This window comes from Phyllobates terribilis, unplaced genomic scaffold (assembly GCF_046119375.1).
Source record: "Phyllobates terribilis strain yellow unplaced genomic scaffold, ASM4611937v1 Scaffold_2__4_contigs__length_985480577, whole genome shotgun sequence".
NCBI lineage: Eukaryota > Metazoa > Chordata > Amphibia > Anura > Dendrobatidae > Phyllobates > Phyllobates terribilis.
In genome coordinates this window covers 108,066,736-108,090,788 of record NW_027362762.1, presented here as the reverse complement: position 1 = coordinate 108,090,788, position 24,053 = coordinate 108,066,736, and the positions used below count along the sequence as shown (strand labels likewise).

At 45.0% G+C, this 24,053-nt stretch overlaps 1 protein-coding gene across 2 annotated transcripts in view; it reads right to left on the bottom strand.

Moving 5' to 3' along the window:
* The window catches only part of MTUS2 (microtubule associated scaffold protein 2), an 833,540-nt gene that overhangs the window by 35,565 nt on the left and 773,922 nt on the right, over window positions 1-24,053 (bottom strand). For both annotated transcript variants that reach the window (XM_073662484.1, XM_073662485.1), the window contains exons 9-12: window positions 16,935-17,149; window positions 9,852-9,957; window positions 6,901-6,974; window positions 6,307-6,405 (exon numbers count right to left, since the gene is read on the bottom strand). In XM_073662484.1, coding sequence (XP_073518585.1) covers window positions 6,307-6,405; window positions 6,901-6,974; window positions 9,852-9,957; window positions 16,935-17,149 — 494 coding nt within the window. The remainder of the gene's footprint in view (window positions 1-6,306; window positions 6,406-6,900; window positions 6,975-9,851; window positions 9,958-16,934; window positions 17,150-24,053) is intronic.

Sequence of the window (24,053 nt, the reverse complement as noted above, 5' to 3'; positions counted from 1 at the left end):
CGAAGGTTTGTAAAAGACTACACTAAGAAAGCAGCTCCTCTGCAAGACCTTCTGGTAGGGCAGTCCCCCAAAGGCAGAAATCCCCCATTCCACTGGGGTAAGGAGCAAGCCAAGTCATTTTCGGAGATGAAGGAGATCCTGACAGGCGATGAGATCCTAGCCTACCCTGACTACAGCCAACCGTTCCTACTGTATACTGATGCCAGCAACGAAGGACTGGGAGCTGTCTTAAGTCAGAAGCAGAATGGCCAAGAGAACGTGATCCCATACGCAAGCAGGAAGCTCCGCCCGACTGAGAGGAACCCAGAGAACTATAGCAGCTTTAAGTTAGAGTGCCTGGCCTTGGTATGGGCCATCACAGAAAGGTTTAAGCACTATCTGGCCTCCAGTAAGTTCACTGCCTTCACTGATAACAACCCCTTGACCCATCTTGAAACAGCTAAGCTCGGGGCACTGGAACAACGATGGATGGCTCGGCTGTCAAACTACCAATTCACAATTAAATTCCGGGCAGGCCGCAAAAACGCCAACGCCGATGCCCTGTCTAGGATGCCTCACCAGTCAGACACAGAAGAAGAAGTGGATGACCTGGAAGAGATTGAGCTACCTGCCTTTCACCGGAATGGGATGATCCACGAGCAACGGGCCTCCAGGAGGCCGCGTGAAAAGACGTTAACCCCCTGCCTCACCACAGCTGGAAAGAGACCCAGGACAGCGACCTGGTTGTCAGCCGCATCAAGGAGCTGATAACCCAAGAGGGTGCCTCCCTGGAGAAGGAAGCGTCTGTCCAAGCAAAACAGCTGTGGAATGAGAGAAGCCGGCTGTTTATCTACCGTGAGAAGCTGTGTCGGAGGTATGTCAATCCAAAAACCCATGAGATGGTATGGCAGATTGGGGTCTCGAAGACAGACATCCAGATGGTATTAGAAGCTTACCACGATCAGGTGGGGCACTTTGGCTGGAAAAAGCTAGAGACCCTGCTGGAGTGTCGATTCTACTGGGTAGGAATGCGCAGCTCCATTGAACGGTGGTGCTGGGACTGTGGACCCTGTGGCCGTAGAAGAAAAGACTACAGCAGCCAGAAGGCACCCCTGCAACCCATCAAGAAGACTCGGCCCCTGGAGATCGTGGCCCTGGACCATGTCAAGTTGTCCCCCAGCAGGTCAGGATACTCTTATGCTTTGACCATGGTGGATCACTACTCACGTTTCCTGGTGGTCGCCCCCGTCAAAGACCTGATGGCAGAGACAGCAGCAAAGACGTTCCAAGCGTATTTCTGTAGACCCCATGGTTACCCTGAGCAGGTGCTGACGGACCAAGGCCCAGCCTTTGAGGCTGAGTTGTTCAAGGAGCTCTGCCATTTGTACGGTTGTAAAAAGATAAGACCTACACCGTACCACCCACAAACCAACGGTCTCTGCGAAAAGATGAACAACATCATCATCGACTTGCTAAAGACCATACCACTTGAGGAGAGAAATCAGTGGCCAGACCTGCTGCCTGATCTAGTAGATCTGTACAATCATATACCAGTAAGTTCCACCAATTGCACTCCGGCATATCTCATGCGGGCAAGGCCAGGAAAGCTGCCCATGGATCTGGAGCTTGGTGTTGTTGAGCCTGAAGCTGATATGACCACTGAGGACTGGGACACGACCAGACAAAAGCAGTACAGGAGGGTACAAGCCTGTGTCAAGGACAGTCTCACTCGGGTGAGAGAAAAGCAGGAGGCGCACTACAACAAAAACGCGCCCGCAGAACCCTTCACACCTGGTGAAACAGTATTAAAAAGGAAAAGACGAAACCACAAACTTGATGACCAGTGGGAAAAAGAACCCTACACTGTGTTACCGTCAAGGTTTGATAACAAGAAGACTTGCATAATCAGTCGAGATGGAGGAAGAACCACAGCTAGTGTCCAGGGACCATCTAAAGTTGTGTCCAGACTTACTGAAACCCCAAGAAGAAGTGCCTCTCACCAAACCGGAGGAGCCTAAAGAACCAGTGATCCACACTGACTTAGGAGACTTCCCAGCAGATTGGCCCCAACTAGGAGGAGCAGTAGTCATCCCTGTAATCACCTTCTACCCACAGCAAGAAGAACCTATAAGTGCTGCAGAAGTGCCTGCTCAAGAAGGATCCCCGGTTGGGACAGAGCAAGAACGCCCAGCCAATGGTATGCTTGCTAGTCCAGTAGAGAGGTCAATACAGTTATGTAGCCCCTCCACACCTAGTGCTGACACATTGGGAGGTAGTGCACCTACTAGTACTTCACGCATCCCGGTACTACGCAGATCAACACGTAGCACGAGAGGCAAAACCCGTTAGGTACACTCAGTAAAATAGCCAAATTTCTGGAAATGTAGATAGTTACCCCTGGGGTATTAAATTGAAAGGTACTGTATTAAATTGTGTACTTTCTTATATGTATGCCTTTATTAATTTGTGCTTTGCCTATTTACTTTCTTATTTACCTAAGAACTTCGTGGCTGAGGACTGTGTGCAGCCCAAAAACTGCTTTTGTATATAATTACACTCCCTGGAGTGCCCCTTTTAGGTGACCTCAGAAGGAAAAACTGTCCGGAGTGGCTCTCTTGGAGGTCCAACTCGGGATCTTCATGCCCTGCAGCCACCCCAGGGCCTACGTTGAGGGTTTGGGACAGGTCCCTCAAACCACCAAGTACTCTACCCTGTGAGATGGACATCCTTCCTGGGAACCTCACCACAAGAGACTTGAATTCTGAGGACACTTTGTATTTGGTTATATTGTTATGTAACGTTTAAGAAATGTGCCTCCCATAAAGGGAAGAGTTATTGCATTGTTAATGTTTACTATTGTTGTTTTAAAATGTACTTCAGCCCGGGAGTGCTGAGCTTTGCTAGGGGGGAATGTGACGCCCAGCTGCGCTTGGTATCACAGATCCTGGAAGAGTGCATTGATGGATTCCTCCACAAGAGGCCCCCATAAACATTCACACATCCCCACCTTCCACCTCAGACCAGCAGAGGGAGCCCGTTAGGGATATAAATAGGGAAGGTGGAGCCAGGCAGTTTAGTTCCTCTGGAGAGTTCAGCAAGTGCAGGTCTGAATGCAGAGTTGAGCTCAGTTCAGTTGTAGCTCAGAATAGTGAGCTTTAGGTGTGCCGGCGCCATAAGATCGGTGAAGCACGGCAAGCTGCCGTTAGTGTGAGTAGCCTAGTGAGGGCCCGAGTAGGCCGAAGGCGAGTGGAGAGTTAGTACATAGGGGGCAGAGGAGCTTAACCAGCTCACCCCGAAGCATTTACCGGACATCGGGTCCGAAGCTTACCGGGATCTCTACGACCCAGTAAGGCATAACCGGAATCCCTGGAGAACTACAAGTCCCAGGATCGCTAAAGTGCTGATACGCAACAGAGCCGGGAGACACATAGGCCCCGCAAGCTGAGGAGCGTGTACTCCAAGGAAAGGCCCTACCACAAGGTCAGCCAGCGCAGGACAGAGACAAAGTTAGGCCTAGCTCCAGGCAGGTCAGAAACTTACTACGCAGAGGCAAGAAACAGGAGGCCCTACACCCGCTCATTGGGGAGGATCCTGAGATGCACCCTTCACCCTACAGTGCTCCGGGATGTGCCTGAATTTCCATCAGTAAAAGGTACTGAAGTGACTATCGTGTCTGTCCCTGTTCTTGCTCTAACCCGGCTGGGTCCCCTCTGTCCTGCATCCCCTTTCCGTACGCTGCCCTGAGGCCTAGCTCCACCTGTGGGGAGCTATACCATTGAGCTGCCTTATCATCGGCCTCAGTGGACTGCGCAGCGCTGGTGATTCTCACCAGAAGCCACAGGTGGCGTCACGAACTTTCATAAAACTAAGAAATCTATTAGCCCCTTTTTAAAGAGTGACCCCAGGGTACGGGCCCGGGAGCCGACCACCGCAACATCCCCAAAGGCCAGGCAAAGGCCCGGGTACCGAGTCATCCCCATCCCCTGGGCTAGTCACTGACCGTATAGGAACATGGTCTGATCATCCGCTCCTGGGCAGGGAGGAAGCAAAAGAGTACACAGACATTACAGCATGGGATCACAGCTGATTCTTTTTGTGAGGTAAAACATTTCCCTGTCTGTTTTCAAGCAATGTTATACCTCAAAGAAAGAATCAGCTGTGATCCCCTGCTGTAATGTCTGTGTACTCTTTTGCTTCCTCCCCTGCCCAGGAGATGTGGTATGATCAGACCATGTTCCTGTACAATCAGACACAACCATTACACAGTACATAGCAGGGGAACATTTAGAAGATTATCTCAGCACAGGAACATTTTATTTAAACACATCCAATTGTGAAAATGATTATTATTCCAAGATCTATTGATTAAAATGAACTTTGTTCATGGGAAAACCCCTTTAAAGGACCAGAATGTTGTACCCAGGGCCGGACTGGCCATTGAGCAAATCCGGAAAGTGCTTTGGGCCTCATTGTTTGCTACACTGTTCACAGTATCGGTGTCTCCAGGATGCAGAAACTGTTGCCATTTGTAACGGTGGGGGTATGTGGAGCCATCATATTCTATGGGGGCCATGAAAGGGATATTATAGTGGATGAGAACACCAATGCGCTTCAGTAGGGGAAAAATATCTCTTAGTGCCGCAATACTTATCTCTCTCCATTTCTTGAAAAGTTGGGACGTGCGCCCTTCTGTGACTCAGCCTATAGTATGTGCAGGAATAAGACTTTTGCAGCATTATTACTATGAGGAAGCACAGAAGGAATATTAGTACTGTGTAGGGGCACGGTTATTGTGAGGGGCACAATATGTGGGTTATATTACTATATAGGGCACAGATGAGGCATTATTACTGTCTAGGACTCTCTTAATAGCACTATATGGTTTGTGTAGAGGTGGGGAATGTGAGGAGGGGGCTGAAAAGCAATAAGCCAAAGAAGTCTCTGTGTTTTGAATGGGACAAGACGTCATGGTGGTTGGGGCTGAATGGAAAAGAAAAGGGTATATGAAGGACTATGATTAGTGATGAGCGAGCATGTTCGTTACTTGAGATTTTCAAGCATGCTCGGGCGAACAACAAGAATCTTCAGCGTGCTCGGCGTTATGTTTAAATCACTCCCGTGTGCATGATTTGCGACTGTTTGACAGCTTTAATACATGTGAGGAATGCCAAAGAAACAGGCATTCCTCATATGTATTAAAGCTGTCAAACAGTCGCAAATCATGCGCACGATGTGACTCAAACATATCACCGAGCACGCTGAAGATACTAAGTGTTTGCCAGAGCATACTCATCGAAAGGGTTTACAGAACATACTCGCTCATCACTAACTATGATAAGCGGGAATGTCATTGTTGAGAACCTGTATGGTATACACATATATGATCTGCAGAAAACTAGAAATAATGGTCCTTTAGTAAATTTTGATTTCCTCCAGGCAGGGTAATATTACTAACAGAGATCCCCATCTGGAGCTCGCTGGTAGGGGCAGCATGGGCCTGTGGGCTATCATATGCCAGGGCTGAATTTCAGTCCAGGTTTGTCCTTGGTTTTGCCTATTACTTCATAATATATAGATGTTGTATGGTGGCTAATGGTCGCATAGTCAATGGGAGGTATGTGTCACAGAGATGGCTGTCCTCTGTGATGTAACCTGGAGTGTTTCTTTAGTACAGTGATCGTTTGGTGCACCTGGCACTGGGTTACGGGTAGCTTGGAGAGTTGGGCAGGTCCAGCTACCCACTTACCCCACCTCTGGGTGTGGTTAACAGCCTTTAAAATGGTTGCCGTTGTTTGACACTTGGTCTGTGCCTTTGGAGGGAGAAGACCTCCTGTGTATGGTTGTCTCCAGACTGAGCCAGGATACTGGACACTACCCTGCCTGTGTGCCCACAGGCCTGGCTGAGCAGAGACCTGCTAAGGAAACTTTACTTTCTTTGCCTGAAAATAAAGGCTGTTTGCTTTTGGCTTCTGGGATTATGAAGCAATAAACAGACACAAACTTTTAAAGGAACATGCTTCCTGTTTTCCTCCCATCGCACCCAAGTGAGTAAAACCTCTACAATGTATAGAGGAGAGCTCTATTTATGATTTTCAACAAACCATATAATTCTGGTTGCATGAAGCCACCACTAGGAGGAGCTGACGACAGAAATGTATACATACAGCATGTATTTGAATGCAGAACGTTCCCCACAGTGACAGCTGCAGATGGCCGTCTGGTCTCGATAGCTTAGTCAAATAGAGAAATCAATTTAGCGCTGAACCCCCCATAATAATACAGCGCTATGGCAGCTGTGTGCACTATAGACAAGGAGGCTGAGGTTACCTCTAGCTGTTCATTGGTGCTCTTCATTAACGCCTCTTCAAACATCTTCGCCCGGTCTCTTAGTGAATGATTCTGGAACGTCAAGGTGTCAACTTGGTCCTGAAATAAAAGAAGGAAAAAGCGTTGATAAAAAAACATATAAAAAGAGACAAAACTGTTCGGTTTATTTTTACCATTTATGTTTGGAGCAGGAATATTTTTGAAGGATAACGAGCATTTTTGGAAGAAATCAACAATGGTTTTCTAATCCTGGGAAGTTCCTTTTAAAGGGGTATTCTCATGTTTGAAAGCTATCAATGGGGTAGCCGATAACTTTCTGATTACTGGGGTCTGACTGCTGGGTGATCCGAGAAACAGGCCCTTGTAAATGAAGCGGTGGTCGATCATGCGCATTGCCCCTCCATTCCTTCTTCATGCGATCACCAAAGATAAGCCGAGCGCCGCACTCGGCCGGTATTTGGTCTGGGGCTTTTATTTAAGGGGTCGGAATAGAGGTTTCTTTAGGGTCTGGTGTATGGCGCCTTTCTGGGGTGTGTATTCATATAAGGGTGTGCTGTATGCTGCATGTCTGAAGCATAAATAACAAAATATTACCTGTAATGATAGTTTTAATTTTTCAAAGCCATCTTCTAACATTTTCTTTTCCAGCTCATGTCCTTCTTTCAATTCTAACAAAAAAGGGTGAACACAAAACGAACATAATGATCAGGCAGCCCAACTAATATACAGCCCTTATTACTTTCAGAAAAGTTAAGAAGTACTTCAAAACTGAAATTCAAAGGCATGTGTGAATCTGTAAAATGTTTTTTTTTTTTTTAAATTAAAATCAGACTGAATTGAATTGTTTGGTGGCACAATCAAAGGAGAAATTGGTTATATAATTCTCAGGGCAGGTGCACGGTTATTAAAAAAAATAACAAAATTAAAACAACTGCAATACTAATTTTCTCCACAAGAGGGCGAAAAAAACAAGAGTATTTAGAGTACGTGAGTAAGTGAACTAAAGCAAAAAGTGCTGCATAAATATCACATATTTAGGCCACGTAATAATACTGGAGCAAACTGATGTTTTATGAAAAAATTAGCCAACAACTTTGTATCAGTTGGAGCTAGAAATAAGAAAGTTATAGCTCAATGATCACACCCAGCAATGGCACTGATATAATCACACCAAGGCCCTGATTCATCACTTGTGATTTCTTGAAGTAAAGTTTTTTTATTTTTTGTCTTGTGCTATTCGTTGACATTTTTTTGCACCAAATTGTTCAAAATGGTGCTTGCAGTTCACGAATTTGGTGCAAAATTAATTATTTTTTTTTATATTATTGCCTTTCAGCAGTACTTGCAGCTTTTCTAGTGCCAAAAGTCACAAAGACTTTAAAAAGTTACACATTTGTTTTAAAAAAAAAAGGTGCCAAATTGAAAACTGTGCCAGAGACAGGAGTGTGATGAGCCCCCCAAAATTGCAAAATTTGATAAAAGGTGCATTCGATGGATCTGTCTAAACTAAAACTTTCTGGATAAGAAAAGTTATCAAGGAGAAATAAAAAAAAGTCTTGGGGAAAAAAAATAAAAAGTGAAGCAAAACATAGAAGAGAAAAAGACGTAAATACTAAAGGCACTAAGGAGAAAATGACTCCAGAAAACTGGAGAAGTAGCAATGACGAATCAGGACCAAAGTGTTTAAGAAAATATAAAATTAGGCGTCTTTCTGCAGCAGCTTGACACCACCACACGCCTAAACCCAGGTACTTGGTGCCCATAATACCATTTTCTACCATTAAGAGCAGATTTCTGCACTTCTCAATAAAGAGAGAACGAGATCTGGGATGGGAAAGGGTCCTATAATAAGGCTGCCTTGCTACAAGACATATTTCTGATCATTTCTGTATAACTTTATAGAAAAGTGAAGAAAATCCTTTACAAAATCTATTTTAGGGTTAGCATATAAAAAAAAAGACTAAATTCCACTGAGACCTCCTGAGTAGATGTAGGGTACATTCATCATACGAGCTGTCTACATGTTCATAGGGGTCGGGTGTAACACAGCAGCGTCTACTGTCAAGTGATGAAGGCTAATTTCCATGTATAATAATAAATCATCTTCACTGACTGTTCAGTATTGAGATTCATTGTGGCTAACAACACATTCAAACACCATTAACATCAAGGCTGCGAGGAGGATGGTGACAAACCCTATACTGCAGTTATGTGGTGGCCAGTGGTTCTCACTTTCTGCTATTACCAGGCATTATACACTGTGGTCACCAAACAGGTCCACCTCCTTACTACTCAGAGTCTCCGGATTTTGCAGATTAAAACGCACCCCAAATTTTGGGGTGGAAAATAATAAAACTTTTTTAAATAAAATTGTGGGGCGACTTATAATCGATTTTAACGATAGCTTACCTGGGGATGATGGCCATGGAGTAGGGTCACAGAAGCCAGGGTCGCTGCTTTAGAAGGTCGGAAGTAGGAGGAGTGTGGCAATTCTCCTGGCCCCATCCTCTCCATAGACGTCAGCGTCCGTGAGCGGAGGTCCTTTCTCCCTCACATATTTCTGCGGTGGGCTTAGAAAAAATGGCCACATGCAGGCTGATGTCTTCCAAGATCTCAATCTGCACATGCGTCACCTTTGATGGCCATTTTCCCAACGCAGGAGAGGGAACCTCCACTCACCGGCGCCAACGTCTTCTGAGAGGACAGGGCCAGCAGTATCGCCCCACTTCTCCTGTTGCCGACCTCCTGAATCAGCGACCCTGGCTTCTGTGACCCCGCTCCACTGTTGCAGCCACCCAGATAACATACTTTCAGATTATAAGACGCACCCACTTTTTCCTCACAAATTTTGGGGAAAAAAGGTGCGTCTTATAATCTGAACAATAAGGTACAATTCTTCGAAACATCAAAATTATGAAATATTCATTCAAACCCTTTTGGAAAAAAAAAAGTCAAAATTCCATGTAGCTAGAGAGAAATATGCATTACTGTACTGTTTCTTAAAGAAACCCTCCCATGAACCCTTTTTTCCCCTAAACATGTGTATATGTCTATGTAGTGTAGTGTCAGTGTGTTAGTATCCTCACCTATCGCAGCTCTCACCAGTGTCCAGCGCCGTTCTGCTCCTCTTCTCAGTGACGTCACTGCTCTTCAGACTCTCCGGGTCAAACTGAGCGCAGTGGCTTTTACAATGTAAATTTATGGAGCGTCAGAATGAGACTCCATAGTCTTAAAATGTAAAAGCTATGACGTGCGTAAAGCATAAGAGTGATCCAGAGACTCTGAAGAGTGGTGATGTCACTGAGAAAAGGAGCAGAACGGCGCTGGATCCCGGAGAAGGCGGCGGTAGGTGAGGATATTAACACTACAGTGCATACACAGTGAAAAAAAGGTTCTTTAAGACGACTCTTTGCTTTGGCTAATAGACGAGGGACCTCCATGTGTTAATATAGAATTCCCTAGTAGGATACAGTATATAAATATGTAATATATAAATTAGACACTCCATCACTCCATTTAGTAATATATTAAAAAAAAGGTTTTACTGTGAACTCTTCTCTCATGATCTTCATGGATTGTAGAAATGGAGGTTGAATGGCTGGTCTTAATCGCCAACAGTGCTGCTTCATGCGTCGCGGCCATGTTTTCAATCTGTACATTAGAAACAAGAATATTTTTCAACTGAGTTCTAGATATATAAGATGAAGAGTTTGCCCTTTAAGATTGAGGAATTTACAGGACAAGCAAATACAGACAATGAAGAACAAATATACAAAGATCACAAAACAAATGGCAAAAAAAAATGGCAGATCATCATTAAAAGGTTATTCCCAAAAGAGAAAGTTATCCTTTATCCACCGAATAGGGGATAAAATGCTGATCGCGGCAGGATTGACTGACTGGAACCAAGCAATCCCAAGAATGGGGCTCTGTAGAGTCAAGTCTTGAATGGAGCAGAGGTGTGCACGTCTCACCACAACTCCATTCATTGTCTATGGGACTACTGAAGAAAGCCAAGTACAGTGCTCTGGTATTTGTAGCAGTCCCATAGACAACAATAGAGTGAAAGCACAGCACGAGTACCTCAGCTCTACTTTCATTTTCAAGATCAGTGGGAATCAAAAAGGTCAGACCACCAACGATCATCAAGCAATGATATAACCTAGGTACATACTATAGGTTCTATAGAGGAAAAAAAAAGGGGTCTATCACTTCCCCAGTGTCAGAGCTGTCAAACTATTTCCTACATCTTAGTAGCATGGTGGCTCAGTGGTTAGCACTGCATCCTTTTAACCAGTAGCGTAGCTACTGGGGGAGGAGGGGGAGCAGAAGAGTCAGTTGGCCTGGGAAGCTAATGTGGGGGCCATTATACAGTTTGGGGGCTAATGCAGTGTCCATTATACAGTTTTGGGACTAATGTGGGAGACATCACACAGTTTGGGGGAAAATGTGAGGGCCATTATACAGTTTGGGGGCTAATGTGGGGAGTTAACAGTTTGGGGCCTACCATGTAGGCAATCATACAGTGTTGTGACTACTGTGGAGGGCTCTCATACAGTGTGGGGGGCGCTCATACATTGTAGGGACATCTGTGGAAATCCTCAAAGTATGGGAGCCATTATACAGCATGGCAGCTAATGAGGGGGCCATTATACAGTGTGCGAGCTAATGCAGGAGCCATTATACAGTTTGAGGGCTAATGAGCTAATGAGATATACTGTGGAGGCCATTATACATTGTGAGGGCTTCTGTGGGGTCATTACATTGTTTTGGGAGAGCAGTGGGGATATCATACTATGTATAGGGGAGCTGTGGGTCCATCACACTGTGTATCGCGGAGCTGTGGGCCCATCATACTATGTATAGGGGAACTGTAGGGACATCATACTCTGTATAAGGGATCTGTACATGGGGGAACTCAGTGGACATTATTAAATGCTAAGTGGGCACTTAAGAAGCATTATTGCTGCAGGGGCACTCAGAGTATTGTGGCCATCAAAAGGGCAAAATGTGAACACTTTCCTAGAGCATTTGCCCAGTGCATTAATATTTTCTAGGGAGCAGTTTCAACATCTAGAGGGCACAAATGAGGCATTATTACTATGTTAGGGGCACAGTGGTGGGCATTATTATGTGGGTCACCAAGAGGAGTGCTGTTATTGTGCCAAGCAGCAGGTGCAGTAATAGGGACACATATGGCAGTAGCGGCTCAGCATTGGGATGAGTAGTTTGTTCAGGTTTTGAATAGATGGGGACGGTGCTGGAAATGTGAGAAGTCAAATGCGTCTTTGTAATCTCTGCAGATTAATCGTGGCTGGAGAAGTTGTCATGTCGGTCTGGGCCAGATGGAAAAAACGGGAAAAGTGAATGACTTTATCAGCTGTAAGTCACTATATATAACTGTACTGTAATCACTTGTATATTTTGCAGGACTGATATCTACCACTATATGTCACCATATGTGGTAATATAAGAGCACCACGATAGTTGTAATTAGGGTTACCGGTTAGGGGCCCTCTCAAATATTTCATGTCCCCCTGAGCTGAATGCCAGGCTAAACCTCTGGTTGCAGCGCTGGGGTCTTGGGTTCAAATCCCACCAAGAATATATGCAAGGACTTTATATGTTCTCCCTGTGTTTTCATGGGCTTCTTCTGGGTTCGGACTCTGGATGGACGCTCATTTGACATAAATGACTAGTAGCTTAAAAAAAAAGAGAATTATTTTGCGGGTGCTTGAGTTTTGCTGATGTTTGCAGTATGGAGAGGTTCAATATAACACATCATTGTATGGTAGGATTCGTAATGTTCTGTAATGTGATTCTCCATATCTGTGGGGATCAATCAATGATGAATTGCTGCTGTATTATTACTGAACTCTTATTGAACAGATCTGCGCATTGTCAGGATGTCAGATGTTTCCAATTATAGGGCACAGGCATTTCTCCATGCATTTCACCCCCGTAATATATGAACTGCTGGCAGCTATGTAGCATCAGTATTTAGACATGGCTATAAATGATAGATTGAGCTGCAGGTATTAAATGCTTGCTATATATTCCTCCGGGAGGGTGCAGCACATGTGAAATGAACATCCATCATTCCCAGTAATACCAGCGTTACAAGTAGAATCTACCGTAACACATAATTACCAATTACACAGGGAATGTGGCTAATCATGAGTAAATATGGCAAGCGAGTCACTGTTATGGCAAGCGAGTCTTATTTCCCACTGAGAGCATGAGGAAGACTTCGAGAATCTATCATATGAGATCATGTGGTGTCCTAAACGCTGGGACCATGGGCAGTTGATTGCATGCGAGATCATCAGAAAGTCAAGGTATTACTGTACTGTGCTCTGACTTTGGGAACATAGCAAGAAACTGCAGTGCCAAAAACTCTTAAACAATAAGGTGGAATGAGAATAATGGATACCCCTTGCATAGAGGAGACCTCACAAGTGGGGGATTCTCATACATATTGCTCAATTGTGGATCCACCCAGGCTTGGACTGGCCCACAGGAGAATCCTCTGGTGGGCCACCACCCTTTTATATGAGCAGTACTTGAATCACTATGTACAGAAAAAAGGCAGCATCATATTCATTTAACAATCTACCTGTCACGGGTGTGTCAGGTGTAAAAGACAGTCACTCTGGATCTACAGTAGCTGTAGAAGGTCACTGCGCTTGGCATTGCAAACATCTTCTTAATCTTTCTTACTTTAAGACCCAGCGGCGACCTCCCTCCTGCTGCTGATTGACACACCCTTGCATGGGAGTTAAAAACCCTCAGTTTGCTCGAGGCAATCGCCGGTGATACTTCTATGTACAGGCTTGGAGCACTAGCAGTCAGCTAGTATCTTCTCTGGTGCCTTTGGAGTACCGTTGGCGTTACTCCTCTGGTGTCTGCTTAAACTAAGTTAATTCCTTTTGTTTGTCTACCTTTTTGTCTTTAGTTTGTAGTGGGGCCTGACCAGTGCTCACCCCTCTCCCTCCCTATCTAGGGCCAAGCTCTAGGGTCATCCAGGGTTTAGGGTCCTGCTCGGCGATAGCTGTGGAACCTATATAGGAACGGTAGGGTAGGCAGGGTGATATTAGATCTGCCTAGGGGTCTCCACTCCCCCTTTCCCTAGTGTTTGGGCTTCCTCCCCCTCTTCCCTTTGAGTTACACTTAGTCTTTCCCACAACTTGCGTGACACTACCCAGTTCATAGTTATATAAATTTGTGATTGAGGATCATGTAGCTGAAAAGTGGGGCCCTCTAGTTGGTTACTGGTGGGCCCTTGGCACCCCAGTCCTACACTGGGTCCAGTCATAGCTCTTACTGCATTCCGCATGTGCTTCCTTTCTTGGCATCTTGGGGTACATTTACACTGCGCAGTTTTATTTGACAGCCAACATGCTTGCCGATCTGCCATACTTTAAAAGCCAGTTTACACAGGCTGAAGTGGCTTCAGATGTACACAGAATTATCCATAATGGATCGTTCATTACACACAGGCTGCTGTTTTCGGCAGCACAGGTCCTGTTTACACACAACGATGTGCTGCTGAGAACGATGATCTTTGGGAAAGCAGGGTTTCCAGGAACGCTCGTTCACATTAATCTTGCAGGCTGATTGGACCTTTAGTCCTCGTTCCCACATAGCGAAAATGCAGCTTCTGCCACAAAGTATTTTCACTTGCGAAAAATCAGCTGTGTTTTACAGCAGCAGCATCGTGAAAGTAATTTTAACCCCTTAACTATTATGTCACAGTTCAGATGTGCATGTATGGAGCTGATAGTATGTCCATAACAAAAAGTTTAGCGGCACTCACCAGTGATGATAAAATAGATATTCTTTATACAAATCCTTTAAAAGGTCCAATTATGTATCTGTTAGTCCAGAATATCCTGAATAGTAGGTCACAAACATGGTTGGAGAAATCCATTCCCGGGGGTAATTTCAGGTACAATTAATGCTCTTTTTGTAACCAACATTTGAGAAATAACCCTATTAGGATTGGTCAGGTTAATCATTGGGTTAGGCACTTTTTTACATGTACGACAAAATATGTGGTTTATGCAATCTTTTGCCCATGCGGGTTTTTCTATTATAGGAAAAACCTATCAGACATCTATTCGTCAGGTTCAGGGATCATGTACGATCAATAGAGACAGGAAAAGGATCTCCAAAATTGATACAACAGATACGAGAGGCTCATTCAGCCAATGCAGGAGTTGTAGGTTCATGGGATTAGTTAAACTTCCGTTAAAGGGAGGACATCGACATAAACTGCTGCTTCAAAAAGAAGCTAAATAGATCATGAACACACACGCACAAGATCCTACAGGATTAAATGAGAAGAATGATCTCTCCGTATTTTTATAAATAACTGTTGCTTTTTGCTTGTTTTATATATGTATTTGTTTTTTGTTTGTATTTCTCTTATTGTCCATTTTAATGATGTTTTAACTGTATGAGTTAAAAGGAAATGTACTCATGTCATCTCCTGCTCAAATCCATGGAAGCGTAGTCAGTGGTTATACTCAGACTATATGTTGGTAACATATGATCTTGATGTGGCGGTATTATTCGTCTTGATATGTGGTATTATTGCGCTAGATATAGTGGCCTGTGCTCAGTATCAGGATGGCGGCAATATATGGCAATGGTGTATCGGCAATTATTTTACTCTTGTATAGTATTTATTACTGATAAAATTATCCTATTGCTGAGTCAGGAGGTGATAGCAGAATATGTAAGTGTCAATGGCCCCTTCACGTTTGAGCACCATGCTGGTTGTGGTGTGAGGAGGGAGGGGCGAGGTCCAAATTTTGCTCTGGGGCCCATAGGACTCTAGATGAATAACTCATGCAGTAAGCTTCCTCTAGTGTTACCTGCAAACAGCCAAAATGTCTCTATTAACTACAGGTCTATGCTTTATATCAGAGGTCCCCAACCGCCGGTCCGCGGAGCAGGACCGGGCCGTTGGGGTTTTTCAGCCGGTCCGCGGGGAGAGGGGGCCCCTCCAGCCTCCAGCAGGGCCGCCATCAGGGCATGACTGCCCTGACTCCAGTATGGGGCCCGGCCGGTAGGAGCCCCCTCGGAGCCCCCCTCTTGTGCGTCTCTCTCCTCATGGGGCCCCCGGCCGCATGCTAAGCGCCGGGTCCGGGACATCTTAGCGCTGCGCTGCTGCGGCAGCACCTTCATGATTCCCCCGACTTCCGGTCATGTGACTGCGCCGTCACATGGCCGGAAGTCAGGAGAACCTGGTGTCAGCGATTTGGACGAGCGCCAGGATTCTGCAGGGATCGCATGGGGGTAAGTATAACAAGTTTTATTTTTTTTTAAATACAATTAACTAGGAGTGGGGGGAATGGGAGATGCACATGGGGGGAGGGGAGAGATGAGAGATGCACATGGGGGAGGGGAGAGTTGAGAGATCCACATGGGGGGGAGGGGAGAGATGAGAGATCCACATGGGGGAGGGGAGAGATGAGAGATGGACATGGGGGAGGGGAGAGATGAGAGATGCACATGGGAGGGAGGGGAGAGATGAGAGATGCACGGGGGGGTGAGAGATGCACGGGGGGGTGAGAGATGCACGGGGGGGTGAGAGATGCACGGGGGGGTGAGAGATGCACGGGGGGGTGAGAGATGCACGGGGGGGATGAGAGATGCACGGGGGGGGATGAGAGATGCACGGGGGGGGATGAGAGATGCACGGGGGGGGGGATGAGAGATGCACGGGGGGTGGATGAGAGATGCACGGGGGGGTGAGAGATGCACGGGGGGGATGAGAGATGCACGGAGGGGATGAGAGATGCACGGGGGGTGAATGAGAGATGCACGGGGGGTGGATGAGAGATGCGCGGGGGTGAGCTGCACATGGGGGGGTGAGAGATGCACATGGGGGGGAGGGGAGAGATGAGAGATGCACGGGGGGGATGAGAGATGCACGGGGGGTGGATGAGAGATGCACGGGGGGTGGATGAGAGATGCACGGGGGGTGGATGAGAGATGCACGGAGGGGGATGAGAGATGCACGGAGGGGGATGAGAGATGCACGGGGGTGAGCTGCACATGGGGGGGTGAGAGATGCACATGGGGGGGTTATGTTTACATAACTTTGTTGCCTTATGAAGGGCGGGGGGGGCCCCCAAAAATTTCTTGCACAGGGGCCCACTACAGTCTGTGTCCGCCCCTGGGATGAAGTAAATGCAGCTGAACAGCAGCTGTCAGGACAGCTGCCCTGTCCTGCTGCAGGGCGTGATGGGGCCTCAGTGATGCGGCTCCTGGCACAGCACATTATGTGGGGCTCCTGGCATAGCTCCTGGCGGGGACCTGGTCTACACTATATGATAAGTATGCACTAAACTCCAAATCCCTCCATTACCCCGCCCCCATATGACCAAAGCCCCGCCCACCCCCTCCTTGCTGGGCCATGGAAAAATGATCTAGCTTCAAGCCGGTCCCTGGTGCAAAAAAGGTTGGGGACCACTGCTTTATATATTGGGATATTAAATCAGCACAGAATTTCAGACTCGAGTACAACATGGAGTTATAAAGTGGATATTTTATACCTACAGGCAAGGACTGTCCTCCTGTACCAGTCCCATCCCCTACAATAGCAGACTTGTACTGACCTGGCCTTGGTGTTGGGAGCGGATCTGGAGTAGTTGGGAGCTCTGCTCCAGCCGCAAATGCTCCATTTCTCTATCATATTGCTGCTGTAATCTCTCCTTCAGTGACTGCAATTCCTCTTGCTGATGATGTTCCAGTTTCTTCACTTCATTATGAAATTTGATTTCCAATTCCTCCTTCTCTTTTTGTAATTTCTCGCACCTCGTTGTGTTGAAGGCTAAAAGATTAACAAGAGTACATGAGAGATTATCCAGAAACTTCATCAGATTGCCGCATACAAGGTCAGGAGGAATTTTTTCCCTTATGACTGTACAAAATTTCAATTTATACCATTCTATGAATGAAATGAATTAAATGCTCCAAGGTGTGACAGGTTAGTGGCCACCATATAACCACACAATTATTTTACACCTTGCAAAGGAACTCACTGTTTTCCAAACTGAAAACCTTCCAATATTCTATGGAAGTAACACAGACAAAATACACCAGGGACCACCTCATCAATGAGATTTAAACACCACCAAAGCGCTGGTGACGGGGCCCTGATGCAGGACAGCTTTACAATGATCCCCAACTACATGTTTCTTAAAATGTGAAAGATATCCCACTGCAAAAGAGTATAAATCAATACCTAACCATGCAAATTTAAAGGCTTTTTTGTGTTAAGTTAACTTTCTACGCTATGATCTCTTTCTTGAGTGTTAATTTAAAGGGGTTTTCCCACAAACAAAGTTAATTTTAAAGTTGATTTTAATCACTAGATCATGGAATAATAATAATTTCCACAATTGGATGTGTGCAAATAAAATGTTCCTGTGCTGAGATAATCTTATAAATGTGCCCCTGCGGTGTACTGTGTAATGGCTGTGTCTGACCGTGCAGGAACATGGTCTGATCATACCACAGCTCCTGGGCAGGGGAGGAAGCAAAAGAGTATACAGACAATACAGGAGGGGGTCACAACTGATTCTTTTTGTGAGGTAAAGCATTTCCCTGCCTGTTTTTAAAAAATGTTTTACCTCAAAGAAAGATTAAATTTACGATCCCATGCTGTAATGTCTGTATACTCTTTTGCTTCCTCACCTGCCCAGGAGATTTGGTATGATCAGATCATGTTCCTGCACAGTCAGACACAGCCATTACACTGTACACAGCAGGGGCACATTTATAAGATTATCTCAGCACAGGAACATTTTATTTAATCACATCCAATTCTGGAAGTTATTATTATTCCAAGATCTATTGATTTAAAGGAACGTTTTTTTGTGGGAAAACCCCTTAAGACAGATTTTATCTGTACCACAGTGACAGCCACAACTCCCTTATGAGACAACTACAACCTCCATTAGAATGACAGCCAAATGATTTCCATTTACTGTCTTCCAAAGAACCCAATACAGCGACCGCCCTCTTATGTGACATCCACAGACAAGGTGTAAATCACTTTCACACTCCACTTTTGATCTGAGTTCAGACTGACTAAGCTGGAGGCAGCATGGCTGGACTTTTTCTATGGGTGATGCCACTACCTGCTGATTGCACTAGTTATACTGTACATTATACGGATTCCTTAACATTGAAATTTAAACACCAAAAAGAACAAGCTCTAAGGTTCTGATATTGAAGGAAGCAGCAGATGTCACTAAGATCTGCAAATGTTCAGATCAAGCTTCCAGAATAAGTGAAAGTGCTTACTGTGCTAGAATTATGCTTAGACTTCGCTGTATAATGCAGAGTGCACAGAGAAAAGTCACTCAATAGCTATAAAGATCCAAAGAAGAGATAATCCAGCATCTGGGATTAAAAACTTTAAATTTCTGTTATCAAGGGTCATACTTCGCTTGAAATGTATTGGCAGATGTAAAATATGTTCTGGAGATGCTGCTAAAATTAAATTCGATAAAGGATTGAAAGTTTTAACCACATATGCTGGCTTACCACTTCTTTGGATCAAATTTTCAAGCACCTTGCTCCAATCTGTGGTGTGTGTGTGGAAGAAGGACAAAAGCCAGAATGAAAGCAATTTTTTTGTAGCCAACATAAAAACATCAAAATATGGATCAAGTCTTGTGGGATGATTTTGTGATGCCTCCTTTGTTCGTCGAACTGCCAGTTATTGCCACTTATCGCAACCTGAGGGGGGCAAAATTCTTGAATTGAGACACCTTGATTTAAAAGGGACTGTCAGCACAGAATGACTGTCCAAACCAAGTACCGGAGCTCAGGGCATCAAGCGGGGCCAAACAATTAAAGGGGTTGTCCACTACAAGGGCAACCCCTTCTTGATCAAAATGTTTGCCCCCCTCATAAAATAATAAAGCCTATAATCACCTCCCGTGCCGGCGCCGTTCCAGCGGTGTTGACACTCGCGGTCCTGGAGCTCCCGTGCGGTTTTTGTGACATGTGATGCCGGTGCCTAATCACAGCTGGTGTCACTGTCCCCACCTACATACTGCTTGAACATGAAGTGAAAGTCAGATCAGCTGCAGCCCTGGCTTCCTCTTCATGTTTAATCCATACGTAGGAGGGTACAGTGACGCAAGCTCTGATTGGGCGCCAGCGTCACATGTCAGATCTCTTGCATCTCATGACAATCCAACAAATGATAATGGGAGACTTTGTCTTCCTCTGAGTGGGCGGCATTAACGCTACCGCTGCTCCCAGCTACTCTCAGTTCCCAACTGACTAATGAGGACCCCTTTGCTTGAGGTGCGTCGGTACGACTCCTCACTAAAACCTTTAAAGTCCGCTGTACTCAGTAGGAGAGTTTAAGTCCCAAAAGGGTGACCATTGTTTCCTTTCCATACACACAATTGAGTTCCATTTCACTGTAGACAACAGTTCACTAAATTCCTGCTGTTACAATCCCTTCTCGTTCAATCCCCTTTAAGTGGGCTTTCTACTTCTCCTGGGTTAAGTTCTGGACCGTTTAGGTGGCCTCTCTGGCCTGGGATCCAATATGTCAAATCTCTCCATCAGAGATCTCTACACGTTTCCTTGGTCCTTAGGACGTATTATCTGATGTCCTGTGGTCTTCCCTCTTCGTACACAACACATTGTAACATGTCTGTCTGCCAAGTGTCAGATCTTAGCTCTGTCTTTGCTGAACACGGGGCTCTAACTCGCTATCAGGAAGTCATCTTCTGTCTTCCCACATAGGACTAGCCCAGAATGGGGGGGGGGGTAACTATTAACTATCTATTCCCTAACTAAGTGCATGCAAATTATGAAACAGCAAAAATCATACTTAAACAGTGCAAGGCATTATATGACATCACATATCTTCCAGGGGGAGTATGGGCAGCACCTCCACTTCCTTACAGTAGTAGAGGACCCCCTACCTACTGGGCCTCTGTGTGGTGACACAGGTTTCACCAATGATATGTCCACCCTTGGACTATATATTTAATGCATGGCCATTTTATGTCCACCACAGACAGACATATCCTTGGTATCTACTCTAATCGATAGAGGTCCAAAACTGAGCCAGGACACAGAACCCCTTAATATGTGTTTTTTAAAAAATAGGTTTTCCAAATTAGACACATTTACAAAATTTGTTATTGTAGAAATTATATTTTGCTTTAATTAGTGTAGACCAGTGGCCCCAAACCTATTCCCTCGTGCACAGAATTTGTATCCCTTTAGAAACATAGAAAATACCATTGGGTACAAAGAAGGTCATGGTCTAATCACTAGGCTATAAAATCTGACCTGTTGTCACTTTATTTATTCCCTATGAATATATATTTCCAATCTAATCTGGGTCATGGCACAGATACACATGTCTGGTTAGCAAACTTATTTGTTAGCTTTGTGCATCAATAAATGTCTCCTCTCGGAGAACAACCATCGGGCTGCAAAACTGATATCAAGAAGGGAGAGGGTTGATCTGATTTACTGATGTCGAGAGCTGATATTCTGAAATGTATACACTTCATGCCTCCTTTATATATTGGGCATCGTACAAGTAGTTTGCTTTGCTCTCTTACATCCATACAATCTCAATGATTTATATGTTCATATATTTTCACAGTAGGATATTTGTAAAGGTCCAACAACCTGAGGTCAATACATTGTATTCGTTATAGCTACGCTTTAAAAGTGAGCTTTACATAGGTATGGAAATGGATTTAAACAGTCAGAACCTAAAAATTCTGTATTTTATCATCAAAATATATTCAATGTGCAGTGCGCAGTTCCATAAGATCCATTAATGGCCACTAATGCCCCTCAAATGCAGAGTTCTACTTTTCATAGATACCGGTGTAACAGGCCAGATTAACCCCCCCACCCAGAATATACTCGGGGTTAAAGTGACCTAGGCCAGTTTATACCCCTCTGGGCCAAAATATACCCCGAGTATATTATGGCCTAGGCCAGATTATACCCCTCCGGATCAGAATATATCCCAGCTGCTGTAGATCAGATTTTTCAGGCTTTTGAGAACCATTGAGTGATATACTCAATAATGGGGCCCCAGTCAGTGCACAGGGGCCCCAGGTAGCACACAGGGGGGCAGAGATAGCGCGCAGGGCTCCTGTGAGCTTTCTCTGCCCCCCTGTGCGCTGTCTGGGACCCCCTGTGCGCTGTCTGGGGCCCCATTCTTGAGTATATCACTCAATCCTGTGCGATGTCTGGGGCCCCTGTGTGACGTCTGGGGCCCCGTTCTTGAGTATATCACTCAATGGTTCTCATAAGCGTGAAAAATCTGATTTACAGCAGCTGGGGTATATTCTGGCCCGGAGGAGTATAATCTGGCCTAGACCAATTTATACCCCGGGGTATAGTTTGGCCTAGGCTATAATATACCCATGGTCTATACTCCTCTAGGGCAGAATATTAGTGTGTTTTTGCTGCTGTAGTGCTACAGTATATATAGATGCACATACACAAACCATATACCATTTCATGCTGCTTTTGTCAGATTTGATGCGGTCTGCAGCAGATTTCCCTCTTCCACGTGACACGGAGAAATCTGCTGTGATTCTGCACAAAAAATCCACATCATTGGGATGCGGATTTTGATGCAGATTGGCGGCTGATTGGGAAAAATCAGCAGAAAATCTAGTGCATGGGAACAGGTGGACTAGACTTACAGCATGTGTTGGAGGCATTACATTGAATTGACAGTAGATGGTGCAGTTCCATCAGTGCATAGTTAATGTTATGTGTTGTAACTTGTTATGTATGTTTCTCCCTGCTCTCTATGATATGCACTTTAAGTTCTCCAGTGTGAGTTTCTATTCTATCCTGATAAGGTATATAAAGTGAACTTGGAACACCTCCAACAAAAAAAATAAGTTTTCCAATTTTGACAACAATGGAAGACCAACTGTATGATCAGCTTTTGAGATTATACACTGCAACAGATCAAAGGTAACCCCAGTGGATCTACGATCTACCTCCAGAGAAACGTTCAAATGCCAAGTCCCAGTTTAGACAAACATCTAAGCTATATCGAGCAGAGAAAGGGATTATTTACTATGGAAAAAAGGAGGTTCTCACTAAAAGACGACTGCCAAATATCTTGAAGGCCTGTCACGACAACCCAACTTCTGGTGACCATTTTGGCAGAGATAATACATTTGCCAATATTTCTGACCATTATTACTGGAAGGGAATGAAGAATGATGTTCACCAACATGTCAAAGCCTGTCAAAAATGTTTTGTCACAAGTCCCAAAATCAGAAAAGAAGCTCCACCACTCAACAGTATACCAGTGCCTGGAAAAGTATGGAGCTTAGTTGGAATTGATATGATCGATCCTCTTCAGGAAACATCAAATGGCAACAAATATATAGTTGCTGTCACTGATCATTTCTCAAAGTGGACTGAAGCAACAGCTGTTCCAGACAAGAGTGCCATGTCAGTAGAAAAATTTTTCTACACCATTATTTGCCGCTTAGGCTGTATGGACACTTTGATTAGCGACCAGGGAAGAGAGTTTGTGAACTCGATCATCCACAATCTGATGGATCATTTTTAGTGATGAGCGAGCACTAAAATGCTCGGGTGCTCGACCCGAGCAACGAGCCCAATGTAAGTCTATGGGAAACTCGAGCATTTTTCTGGCTGTCCCCCCCGGCGTTCTGCAGGTGGCCAAAAATTGCCCAAATCGATGGGAACAGTGCTCAATTAAACATCAGGCAGGCAGAATATTTAGGCAGACAGGCAGGCAGGGTATATAGGAGGGTGCATGAAAAACATAGCAGGGCACTTGGAATACACTAGTGCCCTCCGATTTTCATGCACCCGCCTCTTTAAAAAAGCCGGCCGGCAATTCATCAGCGGCATACATCGGTACCCGACAATTTAGAACAGAAAGAATAGAGCATCACACATAGATTACATAGACAGAAACATGTCAGTCACATATATAATAAGTATAGTGATAGTGTTGGTTACTGTACTTGTCATTTAGTGTTAAAATAAAGGATTTATTAAAAAAAAATTGGCGTGGGGTTCCCCATAATTTTAGTCTCTAGCGGAGGTTAAGCAGATGGCTGGGGCAGAGGTTTGAAGCCTGGGAAGGGGGTAATACCCAAGGAGCTTCCCAGGCTACTAATATCAGCCCCCAGCTGAATACCTAGCCTTTACTAGCTATTAAAATGGGAAACCCCCCAAAAAATGACGTGGAGTCCCCCCTATTTTAATAGCTAGCAAAGGCAAGGCAGACAGCTGGGGGCTGATATTAATAGCCCAGGAAGGGTGCCATGAATATTGGCCCCCTCCCAGGCTAGAAACACCAGCCGTCAGCCGGTCCAGAAATGGCGCATCCATAGGATGCGCCAATTCTGGCACTTAGCCTCGCTCTTCCCACTGCCCTGTAGCGGTGGCAGTGAGGTAATAGGGTTTGGGTTGATGTCAGCTTATAATGCCAGCTGACATCAAGCCCAGGTTAGTAATGGAGAGGCGTCTATAAGACACCCCCATTACTAACCTCATAGTCAAAGTTAAAAGAAAAAGACAAACACCCAGAATAAAGTCCTTTAATTGAAATAAGCACACAATTCTTTAATGTTCTAAATTAAACTCTACTTACCGTCACGCCCATTCCAGCTGAAGCCAATGTCTTCTGCAATAAAAATAAAATAATAAACCAACCTCATCCTTACCTT